The sequence below is a fragment of the Xenopus tropicalis genome, chromosome 4 (genome assembly GCF_000004195.4).
Source record: "Xenopus tropicalis strain Nigerian chromosome 4, UCB_Xtro_10.0, whole genome shotgun sequence".
Lineage (NCBI taxonomy): Eukaryota > Metazoa > Chordata > Amphibia > Anura > Pipidae > Xenopus > Xenopus tropicalis.
This window is the reverse complement of record NC_030680.2, coordinates 38,502,316-38,521,191: the sequence shown is the minus strand read 5'-3', so window position 1 is coordinate 38,521,191 and position 18,876 is coordinate 38,502,316. Positions and strand designations below refer to the sequence as shown.

At 39.3% G+C, this 18,876-nt stretch overlaps 1 protein-coding gene across 4 annotated transcripts; it reads right to left on the bottom strand.

Moving 5' to 3' along the window:
* Positions 1–3,105: 3,105 nt before the first annotated feature.
* On the bottom strand, positions 3,106–18,807 carry drap1 (DR1-associated protein 1 (negative cofactor 2 alpha)). Of its 4 annotated transcripts, none has more exons than XM_031899967.1 (7): positions 18,593–18,807; positions 14,959–15,031; positions 13,282–13,375; positions 11,519–11,638; positions 5,782–5,872; positions 5,406–5,494; positions 3,106–3,519 (listed from the first exon to the last, which is right to left on the bottom strand). In XM_031899967.1, exons 1-7 carry the CDS (start codon positions 18,632–18,634, stop codon positions 3,516–3,518), a joined length of 513 nt encoding a protein of 170 aa, XP_031755827.1. In that variant the 5' UTR covers positions 18,635–18,807; the 3' UTR covers positions 3,106–3,515.
* Positions 18,808–18,876: the final 69 nt, after the last annotated feature.

Below are 18,876 nucleotides of genomic sequence, written 5' to 3'. Positions count from 1 at the left end.
CTAGAATGGCCAGGTCTTAGCAACTTTTCCAATGGTCTTCATTTTTTTATTCTTTATCATTATTTGGCTTTCTATTCTATTTCCAGCATCAAAAAGGGGGTCATTGACCCCAACAGCCAAACAAGTTGAGGCTACAATTTCATTGTTACTTTTTATAACTTATATTTCAATTCAGATCCACTCCTATTCATATTCCAGCTTCTCGTTTGAACCACTACCTGATTGCTAGGGTAACTTGGACCCTAGAAACCATATAGCTGCTAAAATTATATTGAATATAAAGCTTAATAATTCAAAAATATTCAGAATAGCACTCTCGACAACAGTGATACCCAACCAGTGGTTCCAAGATGTTGCTCCCAGTGGCCTCAAAGCAGGAGCTTATGTTTGGCTGTAGGCTTTCTGTAGGCTGCCAGTACACACAGGGCCTACCAAATAGCCAGTCACAGCCCTTATTTGGCGCCCCCAGAAACTTTTGTCATGATGGTGTTGCTCCTCAGCAAAACTATATATTTTTGTTGCCATATTTTTTTAATGTAATAAAAAAAAAAAGTGGCGACAAAGAAAGCACAGAAGGTAACAAAGGCAGTGCAATGTCCACTTCCAAACGTTGTATGGGTAAGGGCTGCAGAGCCTTTTATTCCCTTCTTTAGGCACATGGATGTCTTAAAGGGGAACAAGGCTCTGTGACAAATATACATACAATTTGTGGGGTACAAAAGGCCACAGGTCCCAAACTTAAACTGCCATATTTTTAAACTTAAATACCTAGGAAGTTGCCAGAAAAGCTGCAATTCAGCATTTTGAAGCCCTTTTCCTGGCTGCCAGGCTGACCACGACTGATTGGTTAAGTCTGATTAAGGTGATCCAGGTGCAATCTGAGCATGTTCAGTGGACAGGCAGCTCTTACTGGGCATGCTCAGATCACTGACTCGAGGTTTGAAAAGGAAGGGGAGTGAGAAATGGCATAAGCTGGAGGTGGAGGGTCGCTGTAGACCCATTTACAATGTTGCTGATTGCAAATTTTCACCTGGGTAGCAACCCATCAGCCAGCAAGTGACTGGAGCCTTTTGCTAACTGAGCAATCACAGAGCAGTTCTTTCCTACCAAACCATGCAGAGATCTCACTGATAATAAAGGCAGAACAGCAATGCTGATAGGAAGAGACACAATTATGTTTAATACATATATGGGGGAGAAAAGGCAGCCTGTGTGAGGTGACATCATGCCAAACCCAACTTATAAAATGTGAACACATTGCGGGGAAAGGCGGTGCATGGAAAAGGGACAATATAGTATGGAAACTAGTTCAGAGAAGATGAGAGTATGGTAGGAAAAGGGGTGGAGCAAGAAGAGTGAAGAGAAACATACGCAGACTGCAGGGTGAGCTATAATCATTTATTCATCTGCATTTTATGCTTTAACCATTTGCCTGAGAAGCATGAAGCTGTATATTAGCAGCAACAAACAGAGGTGGGTTGACAATTGTCCTAGTAAACAATGGTATTTGTGGCAATGACATGTTGTGGGCATTCCTCTGGATCCCTCCATGCTTCCTATGGGCACCTGGAAGTGGCTGCAGGAGGTCTCACAAAGCCTAAGGTCCTTTACCTTTATATATTGCAGCAAATGTTTGCCTTTGTCACTAGGTTTTGCATTCTCACAAACATACTTATATACAATATTTCTTAATCTGTTTTTATTTAAAAAATAACCCTTGAGTGTTTGTTCACCTTTAAATTAGACAGTGATATTCTGATAGTTTGCAATTGGCCTTCATTTTTCTTTTAAGTTTTTCAGTTATTTAAGCTTTTTATTCAGCAGTATACCAGTACGGTATTTCAGCAACTATCTGGTTACTATGGTCTTATTTTCCCTAGCAACCAGTGATATGACTGAAAGACTGAAAAAAGTATTGTGAAGGGACTGAATAGATAGATGAGTAATAAAAATAACAAAATTGTAGCCTCACAGAGCAATAGTTTTTGCCTACAGGGGTCAAAGACCCCCATTTAAAAGCCTTGAAGAGTAAGGAGGAAGGTAAATTACTCAAAAGCTATAAAGAATACATGAATTAGACCAATTGCAAAATTGCTAGGAATAAGCCATTCTATAACATACTAAACGTAAAGGCGAACCGCCTGTTTAAGTCTTATTTATTCCCTAAAGGAATATAACTAGCAGATCAGGTATAGCAACCCTAACCACAATCTGATAAATGTATTTTAATGAGTTGTTTTTATTACATTTATAGTGACTTTGTTTTTAGATCTGAACTGTTAATTATTTATGACCTTCGTACTATCATTATGCAATGAGACTAAATGATCAGGTATTGTGAACAATGATCACTGCAAGATAACTATTTCTTAGGTCTGCATTGGAAACTGGCTTTAAATAGAATGCAATCATTGTGTTGTGTACATTAGACATTTGGTGTACTATACCCAAGCATCACATATAGTTTGGCGTTTCTTAAAAACTGGTGCACATATTAGGCTTTAACATGAAAGTTATCCATTTACATGTGACTATGAAGATTTCCATTCATCCAGGTCATGGTATATCTAGAACAAGTTAATCTAGAGCAACTGGACTTAGTTACCGATTACTGAGCAAGTCCAGTTGCTCTAGATAAATTTATACATTTACACGTGGCATTCATATTGATAAACGCTTATTTATAAATGCTAATGGAATGCCAATTTGCCAGCTCAGGCACAAATTAGTGATCTGTGTCATTGACCACTTAGACACAAGTGAAAATGAGGCTAACCATCTTAGTTATAGGGTAATAGGGCATTTATATGGCTAAGTACACGAGGGCCTGATATTGTGATGAATCAAGTCACTAGACATTTTATATCAAATGGAGTCCCCATTCACCTTTACCAACTGTTTTTTTGCAATTGTTTTCAGTATTTTAGTTTTCCTTAATGCTATTTTTAAAAAATTGGATTGTATCTAGAAGTGCAAACAGGAATTACCCCTAGATCTCTCTCTAACTGGCCTTTAGTCCGGCCCCCTCCTGACTGGGGGAGGAAACACAAAGGTGTGCCCCCGCTGTGCATGATACGCCATACATTTAAATAAACACAAACTTAGTTTTTATCCTCCACTTCCTTTTTTAATAAATTTAAGAACACATATAACAACCCCCCCCCCAAGGCTTTCAAGCCCTTTTAAAATCAAAATAAAAAAAACAAACAAAGCGAATAAATGAAAACGGAATTAAACAGGGTCCATCTAGTGGCTACGAATCATAGTCCTCCTCCTCCTCCTCCTCACAGCCGGTAGGTGGCAATGGAGCTGGCATTGCTGGCAGAGCAGCAGGTACTTGGGGCAGTGCAGTCCCAGAATGGAAATTAGTGAAAGAAGGAGCCTGGGGGCTGGACAGGCGAATCCATATGAAGGAAGAATGCAGGGGAAAAAAAAAAAAACAATATGAGAAAGGGATTCATTTGCACATAAAAAAATATTTTCTTTAAGAGGTTCTTCCTACTTCATTCTTTTCCTCACCTACGGTAATTAACATGAATTAAAGGTACAAATATTAACATTTCATCGACAAATGGTCAATATCTGACACACTGGAAACTTTCAGTTAAAATAATCTGCAACTATAAGGGGCTGATTTACTTACCCACGAACGGGTCGAATGGAGTCCGATTGCGTTTTTTTCGTAATGATCGGTATTTTGCGATTTTTTCGTATGTTTTGCGATTTTTTCGGATTCTTTACGAATTTTTCGTTACCAATACGATTTTTGCGTAAAAACGCGAGTTTTCCTATCCATTACGAAAGTTGCGTAAAAAGTTGCGCATTTTTCGTAGCGTTAAAACTTACGCGAAAAGTTGCGCATTTTTCGTAGCGTTAAGTTTTAACGCTACGAAAAATGCGCAACTTTTCACGTAAGTTTTAACGCTACGAAAAATGCACAACTTTTTACGCAACTTTCGTAATGGATACGAAAAACTCGCGTTTTTACGCAAAAATCGTATTGGTAACGAAAAATTCGTACAGAATCCGAAAAAATCGCAAAACATACGAAAAAGTCGCAAAATGTTCGTTTTCAAGTCGGAACTTTTCCAATTCGGGTCGGATTCGTGGGTTAGTAAATCAGCCCCTAAGTGTATGGCTAGCATTCTGTATCATCAGCAAGGCTGCTCCTCTCAGCTACGCATTACATTACTAATTACACGCACCCACACTATACTGATAATATCGCTGTTAGGAACTCTGAATACCCATGTGTTCAAAGGGAAAAAATGACAACAGCTCCAAATCTTACAGCTCTTTCAAGTGGTAAAGGAATTAAAGGAAACTATACATTATTACATCAAACAGCGACTAGTTACGTTGACGGATGCAAGAGCAGCAGTTTTAGAGCCTTACAGGATATTATCTGAAATAAATGCATTCACATCAGACTACCCAACCCCTGTGCTTATTCAATGACAATACAGTCAGCTTAAAGGGGTTGTTAATACAGACATTGAGAGTCTGAGAACTTGCAATTGGTTTTCATTTTTTATGGTTTCTCAGTTATTTAGTTTATTTGTTCATTAGCTCTTCGAGCTCAGAATTTCAGCTGCTATGTGGTTGCTAGGGTCTTGTTTACATTAGCCACCAAGTAGAATGAGAGACTGGAATATAATTAGTAGAGGAACTGAATATGAAAATAAGGAAGTCAAAATAACGAAATTATACCCAAGAGATTTTTCTGGCTGCCGGGTCAGTGACCCAAATTTGAAAGCTGCAAAGATGTAGAAGAGGAATTGCCAGGTTGCTAGAAATAAGACATTATATAACATACTAGAACTTAAGGGTGCACCACCCCTTTAAAGGTAATGCCCCATGGGGCTAATTCTTGGCCTGTGCATAAGTACAAGCTGAAAATCAGCATATCTGTGGTCATCGACCTGGTTCCTCTGGGTCGATTCAGTGGCTCCCGGAAGCAGACACAGGAGGTTCAGTTTTGGCTTAAAGGGGTTGTTCACCTCAAAGTTAACTTTTAAGATGTTATAGAATGGCTACTTCTAAGCAACTTGGTCTTTACTTTCTATCTTTACTAGTTTTTTAATTTCTCTTCTGACTCTGTTAGACTACAAATTTATTTTCATTGTTACTTTTTATGACTCAGGCTCTCTACTATTCATATATCAGTCACTCTCCCAAACCACTGCCTGGTAACTAAGGTACAATGGACCCTAGCAACCAGATAACTGCTGATATTCCAACCTGGAAAGCCATGGAACAAAAAATAAAATAATTCAAAAACTACCAATAATAAAAAACTTGTCTGAGAATAGCACTCCAGTCTACATCATACTAAAAGTTTACTCAAAGATGAACAACCCCTTTAAAAAGATATACCCAAATGCAAAGAGTGGAAATGGCTTTACCTCTGAAATGTGACTTGTGATTGGTTGCCTAGAGGAGGATCGGGACACATATCTTCCTCTCCCTCCGATTCTGTACCTTCAGACTCCTCCTGTTATTTTGAAAATATTATTAGCTCAAACTAATGTTAACACTTAGTCCAAGGGATCCATATAATTGCAAAAAACAGAGAAAGGACTAAATAGCTGAATATTTTTTAAGAGCTTTTAACAATACCAAGATAAATGTGAAACATGCAAATATATGTGCGGAAAAAGAAAGATAGTTGTTCTTAATTGCACAATATAATTAAACAATAGGCTTCATTTGCCTAACAATTTTATTTTTTGTTGCATTTATTCACAGCTGCAACATATACACTGCTGCTGATCTATGTACCTCTTGTTCTGACTCTGTCTCTGACTGCTTCTTGTCCTTTCCTTTCATGGCAGATCCCCCATTCTTCCGACTACTTCCTGGTTTTCGTCCCCTTTGAAATAAAACATGTTATATTAAAGTAAGTTTTTCTCTGCGGGGTGAAACTCTCTTTACTGAGAATCTCAATGATGAAAAAAATTACAACCTAGTCAGCTAACACTTTCACAAGCGCAGTGGTGCTTTTCAGTAACTGTGGCTTTCACCAAAATGTCTTCATTTACCCAAGTTGACCCACAAATAATCATAAAAAGAAAACCCTGAAACATGATATCTAATCAAAACAGCAAGCCCTGAGCTTCACGATGAGATCATAAAACACAAAAGTGAGTTATTCAGTTAATTTCAGAGATACCTGAAATACCCACAAATGATGTTTTGATGTTAAAATACTTTAACAGGATACAATCTTGACAAGAGTGGTATAAATATAGTAGAAGCAGAACCCGCGGTTGTAGGGGGGGGGGGGGCTGACTGCAGGGTCTGCTTCCTCTATAGGTTTAGAGAAACGCTAGTGGGCCGTCCGGGATGGTAGGGTTGCAGTACACACCAGGCTCCTTCATAGACTTTTTTTGTAAGGGAGCCTGTTGCAGTGTAGGCACATTACTACTTTACAAGTTGCAGTGCTGTACTGTTGAAAATGCAAATCAATGACTCAAGCCCCCTCAGGGCTTAACTGATAAATATACTACAAAAAACATTCAAATGAGGTTCTGAATGGCTTAATTTGTGATAAATATAACTTACGTTATAATAGCAGTGGTTTGCAATATAAGAATGTGTGACATAGTCATAACCTTAATTCGAAAAGATTGCCCAATCTCTATAACTAAGCAAATTGCAGACCCTAGAGGCCACTACCTCCTGCTGCAAGGCACCTATGTCAGCATTCCTATCATACTCGTAAATGTATACCTCCCGAATGTAAAGCAACTTCATACACTGAGAAAGGTATTATCTAAACTAGCCAAAACAACGGCCTCCATAACTATTATAGGGGGAGACTTTAATATGGTACACTCAGATATACTTGATAGGGACAACCCCCCTAACCTTAAAGCCCGACACACACCAAGCTAAACAGTTTAGATCAATGCTGAGAGCCCACTCTTTGCTTGACATCTGGCGTATTAAACATCCTAAGGAAAGGAGGTATACATTCTATTCTTCGCCCCACAAAATTTCTACTAGATTAGATTATTTCTTTGTTTCGCCCCAATGCCTGAAGCACCCTATAGAGTCCTCCATACAAGCCATCTCTTGGTCTGACCATGCCCCCATCACAGTATCTATCTCATTACCACCCAGCATCCCAAAACAATCACATTGGCGTCTCAATGAGACCATATTACACAACATAGAAACAAAAGACAAGGTCCTTGACTCCATTAAATAATACTTTACCATTAATAAAGATTCAGTAACATCAAAGGCACTTTTATGGGAAGCCCACAAGGCTACAATTAGGGGCCAACTTATAGCCCTCTCAACAGCTAAACAATCCGCCAGACGCACCGAAACTCATAACTTAGAAGCTAAACTCAAAAATTTAGAGACCTCCTACAACACTAACCCCACTCCAGCATTACTACACGAAATCCAGTCTGCCCGCAATTTACTAAAACAGAGTGCCCTCAAAAGTGCAGAAAAAACAATGATTTGGACCAAAAGACGATACTATCAATCAGGAAACAAAGCCCACATAATCCTAGCCCAACAACTGAAAAAAAGTTATAATCAGTCTCAAATCCTCTCTATACAAACAGGTACCGGGGACTTAACATATGACCCTAGACAGATTGCACAGGCATTTCATAGATATTACTCAACTTTATACAACTTAACAGATGCCCCTTCCCGTTGTGAAGCCAACCTGTCTAGTACACTAGCCTCCTACCTCCAAGACTGCAAACTACCTAAACTTACAATTGAGGAACTGGAGAAACTAAACAGAGATATAACAGTTGAAGAACTTCTTGACGTAATAAAGTCGCTCCCCTCTCAAAAATCACTGGGCCCAGATGGCTTCCCCAACTCTTACTACAAAATTTTTAAAGACTATCTTAGCCCCATCTTAGTGGATCTATTTAATGATTTTTTAAGAGGTAGGGAAGCCATCCCAGATACAATGCTATCCTCATACATAACATTACTACCAAAAGAAGGGAAAGACCTGACATTATGTGCCAATTACCGACCTATAGCATTATTAAACTGCGATTTAAAAATTTTTACAAAGATACTGGCCAACAGATTAGCCAGAATACTACCGCGCCTAATTCATTTGGACCAGGTTGGCTTTATAATGGGAAGGCAGGCAGGAGACAACACCAGGAGAACTATAGACATTTTCGACACTATACAAAAATTAAAACTCCCGACCATAGCGCTCAGCCTAGACGCTGAAAAAGCGTTTGACCGCTTAGACTGGAGCTTTATGGTCAAACTCTTACAATATATGGGATTCAGAGGCCCATTTCTGCAGGCAGTAAAGCTCCTATACTCCAACCCCAAAGCATATTTAAAACTAAACGGAGATGGAGGAACCCCAATTTCAATACATAATGGGACCCGCCAGGGGTGCCCATTATCCCCACTATTATACGCAATCAGCATCGAACCTCTTGCAGCCAGAATAAGAACCCACCCAGATATAAAGGGAATAACTATTAACAACGAAGTCTACAAAATTTAACTATTTGCAGATGATGTCCTCCTAACCATTAGCAACCCTGTCGTCTCCCTGCCTAATCTGCATAAAACCCTCCAGCAGTATAGCATCATTTCTGGATATAAAATAAATTGGTCCAAAACAGAGGCACTCCCCATGAACATAGACATTCGCACAAAAAAGGCAATAACCCAAACCTTCATATATAAATGGCAAACATCCCACCTAAAATACCTGGGGATACACATCACCCCCAAGTATGAAGATCTCTATAGGGCAAATTACATACCATTACTTAAAAAAATCACACAGGACCTTAAGGAATGGGATAATTACCCATTATCCTGGTTCGGCCGTATAGCCTCTATTAAAATGAACATTCTGCCTAAACTGTTGTACCTTTTTGAGACTCTGCCTGTCACAGTTCCCGGAGCGGGTTTGAAAAACATCCAGAGGGACACTCTGAGATTTGTCTGGGGGTCTGCGAAGGGCAGAGTCTCAAGATCAATTCTACTCACAAGCAGACAACAGGGAGGACTAGCTGTGCCAGACATCTCCAAATATTACGATGCAGCCCAATTAAGACAAACTCTACCATGGATCCAGCCAACACCTCCCACAAGGTGGGCGCAAATAGAAGCCTCATACACCTACCCCTACCACATTAGCTGTCTCTTATTTGTAGAAAAAGGTAAAACCCTACTACCAGATACTGCACCTGCCCCAATAAAATTCACGGCCATGACCTGGAACAGATGCAAAAAGAAATATAAAATATTGGGGCTACACTCCCTTCTCACCCCCATATTGGGAAACCCTGAATTCTCACCAGGGCTCCTCTGGAATCATAAAACAACCTGGGCACCAATCAATATGACTAAGATCCATAACTTTATGGACCCAAGAAATCAAACTTTACCCCTATGAAAGACTCAAAGAGAAGTACAAATGGGCCAAAGACAAGTTCATGGAATATCTGCAAATCCAACACTTTATAAACTCTAAACTGGGCACAATCGCAATTAACCCCTTGACCCCATATGAAAAAATCTTGAGCTCCCCATTCCCCTATAAGGGCTTAATATCTCACCTCTACAAACTGATGGTAACATTACCTGAGGACCCCTTCCCCAAACATAGCTACATGCGGTATTGGGAAGAGGCCCTCGGGATAGAACTGTCTGACCATACCTGGTCAAAAATTTGGGACAATGCTAATCACATAGTCACCTGCACACAGCAGAAAGAAAGCGTTTACAAGGTAATGATGAGATGGTACATGACACCAGATAGGCTATCAAAAATTTATCCAAACAGCCTCCCACATTGTTGGAGGGGATGCACAGCTAGAGGAACCTTAAGCCACATACTATGGCAATGCCCCTTGGTAACAAGCTACTGGAAAGAGGTAGGCGACCTCATCACCTCAGTACTTGCAATACCACTAGATATTCAACCACCTCATCTTCTACTGGGACAACCCATAGCGAGACTCAAACGCCCAGTTCAAAAACTTGTAAACCACATCACAACAGCTGCACGATTAGCGCTCACCTCCAAGTGGAAATCACACAATATCCCCAACATATCCGAGGTCATAACAAGGGTGGAGAGCAATAAACGATTTGAAACGATGACCGCCTCTATAACTAATAATGTGCAATTGAATGATAACATATGGTTGCCTTGGGAAGCCTACTTAGCATCAAACCCACGGGAAAATCCAGAAATTCACACAAGCACAAACAATATGTCAGATGGAAACTAAAAACCACACCTTAATAAAGATAGGGGTTGCAGAACCACAAGACACACAAGGTAACAGGATCTGGACCAGAGCATGCACTGTTTTATTAGGTTTACAACTGTTGAACTTATGCTATTTTCATTTATGTATTAAAAGTAAAGCACAACATACTAACTATCAAGATGTCCTAATCAGCAATGTTTTATATGTATTATGTATTTCACATGATAATTTTTCAAATAAAAAATTTGAGTTACAAAAAAAAAAAAAAGAATGTGTGACATATGCAGAATTAGCTTTTATGTTATTTGGTATATAATATTCTTACAGGAAATATTAGTTACTTATTCTACTATATCTGGAATAGACATGCTGGAGGGTGCTGCACCACTATTTGCATGAAACTAAGGCATAATATCATTTATAATCCCTTAGGGTAAAGACACACAGGGCTACTAGTAGCAGCTACTTGTCACGGCAACAAAAATAGACAATGCTGATCATTTACTGATAATTGGCTCTACATGTGTCTTAGCAGAGGCAATTCTCAGTATTGTCTATGGCAGGGTATTTTCTGGCATTTAGGGTGAGCGACTAATCTCCCTGCAATGCCATCCCACCAGCAACAATGTAAATCGCCAGTGGGATGACATACGATTGATACGATTTCCCAAAGTTTTCGGTCAGATGACACTGTGGGAAGATTAGTCGTCGGTGGTAGCAAAGATTTGTCGCGGGGCAACTAATCTCCCCGTGTGCCACTGCCCTTAGGCAGTAGCTGCTACTAGTAGCTCTGTGTGTCTTTACCCTTAAAATGCTTGATAGCATATAACGTATGTCCACTACAGTCTCATCCTTAAATCAGTAGCATATAAACATCAATATTTTATTTCTTGCATATCAGGGATAAATCAAGGAGTACCCAGCCCCTTATCTTTTTCTCACAGAAAACAATATAAAAATCCATGAGGTGGAACACTGGATGGATGGCTGCTAACAAGTACCCCTCTGTGATACACAACAGGCTTAGCTGTAGTGCCTCCTGACTCCCTACTATCCATCCTTTCTCTTGTACTCTTAAAAGTGTAGTTATGGTCTCAGGTACAGGTGGGTAAAAACCAAAAGACTACATAACTACCACTACCATATGTTTACAGTGAATACTACTTGCACCACTGAGGCTATGCTTTTATGAACTGGAAAGAGCAACTCCAATGAAATGACCAGAAAGTTATGTATTCACATGTGGTGCACTTTACTGGGCTTACTCTGCAGTAGCTCACCTCCGTGACACCCTCTCTCCTTCAGTATGATTGTCTTCAGCATCACCCTGCATGTCTGGAACAGTAGCTACAAGATCCTTTAGGAAGTCAAACTGTTGCTCAAGCTCGATACACTGCTTTCTGGAAAAGAGAAAAAGGCAAAATGTTTTTTATCAAAACATACAATATTATTATGGTATCCAGAAAAAAAACTTTCTTTACATCAAACAACAACAATAAATCCTATTAGTTTCGATCATATTGGATCATTACAATATGTAGGGGAGAGGTAGATAGCATTTGTAATATATGAAGTTTAAGGGAGAAGAAAAGGCATTTTGGCTAGTGATCAGCGAACCTGTCCCATTTCACAGTGGCTACTGCACAACTTTTTTGAGGCACATGACTTTTATGATGCAACCGCAACTTTTTCCTCACTTGAGTGAACTTTTGTTAGTGACAAATGTTTGTGCCAGTTTTGTGAAAGTCACCACTGGCGAAATGCAAAATTGTGCAATCAATGTCTGGCAAAAATTTTTACTCATCACTAATTTTGGCATTTTATTGCCGATTGTTAAGGCACAATAGTGCAAGCTAGAAAGCTATATTTATTCTATAGAAAGCTTTGCCATACCTGATTAAACAGCCCTAGAAGCTCCCACTGATTGTATAAGATAGCAGCTGCCATTTTAGCTTGGTCTCAGTAGCTTCTGTGCTGCAGCTCAGATTACAGCACAGTTGGGAGGGGGAGAAGGGAGGGGGAGAGAGGAGCAAACCAAGCAGACTTTTGTCATGCCCTGAAGGATTTCTCCGAGAGAAGTCTGACACAGAAGAACATGTGTATACAAAAGAAAAGATATAACTATTTTTTGCCCAATAACAGACAACTTGATTCTAAGCAACTTTGCAATATACATACATTACATATTTGTAATAGTTTTTTTAGTTATTTGTATATATGTATAACTGCTATTAAAAGTAGTGTCTGCCTGTCCTTTCTATTCTCTGCCCTGGTGGCTCTGGCATTTGAAACAATGTAACACAAGGAAACAGATTTTACAGACCTGCCTTGCCGGAGGAGCCTGGCACTTGCAACATTATTTAAAATGTAACAACCATGAGTTCAGCAAATGCTGCTTTCTATAGCAATTATATTTACAAATAACCTTTAAAGCACTAATAATGTTTCATAAGTTGACATGGGTTGACATGCCCTTTAAGAGTAAAAGTTAACATACAGAGCTGCTTTGCACAGTTGGTCACAGATATCTGTAAGTGTTGGATATATATAACCAACATAATGGTATGTTACTTTGCTCCCCGATGGCTATGATGAATGGGTTTTTTATCGTCCACGGGAAATCTTTCCCACAAACGAGAAAACACATAAGAAGGCATTTTTGCACTATTACCTGGGATCATAACATGTAAAATGTTTTGCATTTAGTGAATTCTGAGGGCCAAATATTATTGGTTGTCCACGAGAGGTGGGGATTTCCCATGGATGATAAAGTGCCCTGTGTGTCAGGGCCCCTACAGTTTCATTTATTATTGCTTATCATAACTTTTATTATTGTTCTTTATTTAACTTACACTTTTGTTTTTTTCAAAGTAGTGGCCTAGACAGTCTAGGGTCTAAAAATATAAAATATAGTTATAGGAATATTTTCTTCATACATATGGAATTTCGGCTATGACAATATATTAATTAAAACAAATAAATAAGGGATCAAAAGAGTAACAGGATATTAAAAAAAGAAACCAAAAAATGCTAACAGACTTACAGATGCGATGTAGTCATAGTTTTGGCGCTTCGGGACTGTGTGACTTGACATGCTTTCTTCAGAAGTGATTCCAGGAACAGTTCTAGTGCACGAGCTATGCTAGAGTGTTAAAGGGCATATATGCATTTCAAAGATTTTCTGGTCAGATTTTAAAGCATTTATTTTGCCCATGAGTAGGATATAATATAGTAGAGTTGTGCTTGCAGCAAAGCTATGCTATACAGCTAAGCACTGTATTTACAACCCAAGGCACAGATTCATTGCTAGCTTAAGCAAGGCTTTTTGTTAAATAAAAGTCTCACAAAGTGTTTTTGGAAGGTAACAGAATGATGATCAAGTCAGCAGTTTTAGTCCCAGGAGATCCTTCAGTTTTACACACGAAGACAAAGAAACAGCTTTAAATAGCAAGAAATAACATTAAAGCTAAGGACAGATGGTGTGGATCATCATCTTCTCTCTGCGAATACTGGCACAAAAACGCATACTTTTACATTTTTGGTAGCTACTCAAAGGAGTGGATGGGAGCGGATCCGCTTCTCTCTGCTTGCGTACAAAATGCAGATGGAGAGAACAGAAGATCCTCACTAAGCCTAAATAACAGAATGGTGGTAAAGACACAGGAGACCTCTTCTTCTAGCCTGTACACAAGGCTGGAAGCCAGTTTGGAAATTAAGTTAAAAAAACAAACATTCTTGTCAACAGAACCAGTCCTTAAAGCGTCTAATTTGTTTTTCCAATAAGCAGCTTTATAATAGTGTCAATGGCATTTGTCTGAAAAAGCAAGCACTGGCGATTGTGAGATGACTGCAGTCTGAAAATATCTACTAAAGCATTCTCAGAAGGCAATCCGCAGGCAAGCATCAGTGCTTATGCACATGTTATATAACCAAATAAAGTGTTGTGTAATGACTACCCATATCCATTTTAACCAAATAATTCACATTTTTAAAAATGGTTTCCTTTTTCTCTGTTATAATAAACAGTACCTTGTACTTTATCCCAACTAAGGTAATAATTAATCCTTATTGGAGCCAAAACCATCCTATTGGGTTTAATAATTTGTTAGTAGATGTAAGGTAGGAGATCTGAAATACGGAAAGACCCCTTATCCAGAAAACCCCAGGTCCTGCGCATTCTGGATAATCCCATACCTGTATCTATAATTGACACAGAATATATACAGGTATGGGATTCATTATCTTGAAACTCATTATTCAGAAAGCTCTGAATTGAGGGAAGTTCATCTCCCACAGACTCAATTTTAATAAAAAAAAAATTCAACATTTTTAAAAATGATTTCCTTTTTCTCTGTTATAATAAGACAGTAGCTTGTATTTAATGGTACCCAAGATGCATGAATCCTTATTGTAACAATCCAATTGGTTTTATTTATGTATTTTATAATTTTCAACAGACAATATATGGTAATCCAAACTACGGAAAGATCTCTAATCTGGAGAACCCCCAGCACCCACACAATAATAATATGCCTGTAAAATAAATCTAGCTGGACTGAATGGAAGATTTGCAAGTGCTGAAAAAAATAGGTGCACAAGGAATACATTTTTACTCAACTGAAACTGCTGTTTTATTTGATGATTTAAAGATAGCAGTGTGAGTGCAGCAATTTAAACAAATTTGTCACAATATTTACATGTTATTATTATGAAAGGATACAGATAATGACAGGAACAGCGGCTGCAACTTTCCCTATTTCTTCATCTGTCTGCATAATCTTCTTAATTCTCGCCTGTTAGAGAAAAAGCAAAGCTACATTGATATATACAAGCAAAATATGTGAGAAAACAAGAAATGTTATTATAAACATAGCATTACGGTAACCTGGATTCATAAGACACATCACAACCTCTTAATAGCAAAGTACATACCGGTAAAATCTGGTATATAATTACATATTTATAAAGCTGCAGTGATGGAACTAATTGCAAGCTTCCCATTTTGGCATGAATTCCAATTCCAAGGCTCTGTGTGCAGTATATATAAAAAGATTATGCCAAGGCTTGCATGGGATCCAAAAGTTTTACTAATCCTCAACAAAATATTTACAAGGACTAAAATAAAAAATGACATAATTTGTGAATAAAAAAATTAACAAACACACACACATATCTATATATATATATATATATATATATATATATATCTATATATCTATATATAACAAGTCTGCCAATTCTCTGGCCTCTGCTACATTGATCTAGACTAGAGTCACAACTCACATGGCAGTGAATAGAAAGAAGCAAACAACAATTACATTTCCATAAGGGAGTCCCTTGGAAATGAAGGCACACACAGTATATTAAAAGAGAACAAAGAAATAGGGTAGAAATGCTGCACATTATGTTTTGAGATTCTGCACTAGTCCAAGAGAACTACAGCTCTACTACAACAGGGAAGATCTGTGAATCTAAAGATGCCCCCAACACCATTTTCTGTTCTGATTCCCAGCACATGCTCTGTGCTATGATTTGCAACAGCCCCTAATCTTAGCTTCTCAACAGCTGCCCAGAGCACACTGAGCATGTGCAGTGTTACTGACACTTCTAATAAAATCCAAGAAGGGAAGCCACTGCGCAGAAATTTAAAGGCCTGAATCATTACTGTTATAGAGAATCTGAAAGTTTAGGCTGGTGGTGTAAGTTCAGATATATTAAAAACCTAATTTTTGCTCATGTTAGTTTTTAGGGTTTAGTTCTCATATAATCATAGTGGCTATGGCAGTCCATCTTACCATGTTTTGCCCATACATAACTATTCTTTATAATTCTTTACAGCTATTCTTATAAGGCACAAGCAAATGTTTTTTCTCTATGTCTTTTCACAAATAAAACGTCCCATGGGGCAGGGACTGATGCGAAAGACATTTAATCTCTTTATAGTGCCTACACAAATACACAGCGCTTTATAAATATGACATAATTACATCAGAATTATAAAAAGCACATCTTCAAAAAAAAATTGAGTCTACTAATATCCCAAGAGCCTCAGACAGCTAGGACCAAATGGAACATACCAAAACTCTGCCTCAACATTTCAATGCCCTTAGGACGTTAAAGGAGATTATTCTGATCCAAGTTAGTAAACTCTAATGGTCGCAGGAAAGATTGTTATTGTAATATGTCTGCCTGCTTTAGAATAAATTGGAATGAAATCTGACAGATGTTTTGTTGTGTGCTTGCGAGGGGACATGATTACTCTGTACAAGTTTGGGGAGGTTGGGGAATGCCCTTCCGAGTGATGGCAGATTCTGTTAATGCCTTTAAGAGGGGCCTGGATAGGTTTTTGAACAAGCAGACTATCAAAGGTTATTGTGATACTAATATCTACAGTTAGAATTGATGTTGGTATATATAGTTTATGTATGTGAGTGTATAGATAGGTCAGTATATGTTTGTGTGTTGCTGTTACTTGGATGGGTTGAGCTTGATGGACTCTTTTTTCAACCCTATGTAACTATATGAACATGTATCTATACTGAGATAATCGTAGATCTTAAAATCACTATAGACATGGATATTGTGCTTGTCCAAGAAATTACCCAAGCCCCTCTTAAAAGCATTGACAGAATCTGCCAGCAGGGCATTCCACAACCTCACTGCCCTTACCATAAAAAAAATCACCTAAGCTGCTTCAAAGTTCAGTTGCTCAAGTCTAAAGGGGACTTCTTATTCTTTCATCTTTTCTGTGGGAAAAAACAATTCCCTGCTATCTGTTCACAATGTCCTCTAATGTATTTAAAAAAGGGAAATTGTGCCCCTTCGAAGGGGAAGTAAATATAGAAGGCAGAGAAACAGTCTATGCTTACTGAAGTAGACATGAGAACCAACAGAGGTGGGAGCAGAAAAATCACAAACACTAGGTTTTTATTAAATAAATAAATATAACTTTGAACATTTTCTAAATAGTTAGAAGTAAGTTATTTCTAAATAAAAGAAGAACTGCAATGGTTATGTTAAGCTCACTAAAACGCAGGGGTTACCACTGCTCTAGGAAGCTTCAGCAATAAGATATAGCAGATAAAATGTCCGATAGTGAGCCCTGGCAAATTTACCCTTTAGTACTATTAAAAAAAAATCCCATCATACTAAGCAATTTAGGCAAAGGATGACAATGAATGGTTAGAGAAGAAAGTATTGGTTAAGGCAGGGATCCCCAACCTTTCTTACTCATGAGCCACAGTCAAATGTAAAAAGACTTGGAGAGCAACACAAGCACCATAAAAGTTCATGGAGGAGCCAAATAAGGGCTTTGATTGGCTATTAGGGGCCTCTATGCAACCTATCAGCTTACAGTGGGCTTTATTTGGTAGTAAACCTTGTTTTTATTCAACCAAAACTTGCCCCCAAGTCAGGAATTCAAAAATAACTCCCTGGTTTGGGGGCACTGAGAGCAACTAATGTTAAGGTAATGAGGAAGGCCTACTTGTGCACTGGATGAATAGGATAGCAAGGTGTATGCGTGTCAAACATAAGAACAGTGGTCTTCCAATTGACCAGCCCCCCCCCCCCCCCTTTTAAGGCCCACCACCATTTTACCAGGACACCCCCAATAGGGCCAACTAATTGACCCCCCCCCCCTTTAGCCCCATCATTTGACCAGGGCCCCCCTTCCCCTTTAATTTCCACCATTTGACCTTACCTCCCCCCCCCCAATAAGGCCCAACACTTAACCAGGACCCCCTCATCTAAGGCCCACCACTTGGCCAGGATCCACCCCCACCTTAATTAAAGCCAAAAACTGCCCAGGTCCCTTATCTTCTCACCTTTAAGACCCACCATTTGGCTTGGACCCCCTTAGCCCATAACAAGATCACAGACTCTGTGTATTATCCATTCAGTCACAGCCATAAGAACAGTGTTCACCCCAAAACTTGCTTTAAATGACCTTCATGAAGGGAATTAAATAGTACCTTGGGCATTCTACCCAGCTATGTCCCCGGGTGGCTGCGGGTTGGCCCTGCCAAGGCACCGAACATCCTGGTCGAGGGGCAGATACTCCGTTAAGGAACCAGTGTATTGAACGTAAACAATATATGTTTATAGACTGTACAAAAGGCACTAGTGAGCAATAACAAGCTGCAGCGTGTGCGGATACAGTGTTATTGTTACAATGAGGCTGAATACTCTGCACAACGCTCCTACTGCCCATAACCATAGCGCTGGGCAGAGCAAAAAAGATGCCAAAATCCGGCGCAACGCAAAGGATCCAGAACCAGAGGGGGGTCCTTGCGGGAGATTTTCGGGGAGCCTGTACCAGGAAAGAGCGGTGCGAGAGGAGACCGCCGACTCACCGGGGGAAAACGAGCGTTGTATTTCTTTTTCTTGCTCGGCATCTTCAGCGAGGGAAAGGGCGGGGGAGCAGAACTCAGCTGAGGCCTCCAGAGAAGCGGCAATAGCCACAAGCAGCAGCGCCGGGAGACTGGCAGTGTTCGCGCCCAGCGATGTTCATTAAAGTTGAGCGAATTGAGGAGGAAACACACCCTGCCCCGCTGTGCTCACTGCGCTGCTTCGCGAACAATAAAGTTTATTGACGAGCGCTGCCACTTCAGTGTTGCTTTTGTAGCGAGCAGTTCAT

Coding starts and splice junctions, on each gene's coding strand:
- drap1 (XM_031899965.1), bottom strand. CDS start 18,634: ATGCCGAGCAAGAAAAAGAAATACAACGCTCGTTTTCCCCCG. Junction 11,639..13,281: donor ACTATGACTACATCGCATCT/GTAAGTCTGTTA, acceptor TCTCTTTTCCAG/AAAGCAGTGTATCGAGCTTG. Junction 5,495..5,781: donor AGACAGAGTCAGAACAAGAG/GTACATAGATCA, acceptor TCAAAATAACAG/GAGGAGTCTGAAGGTACAGA.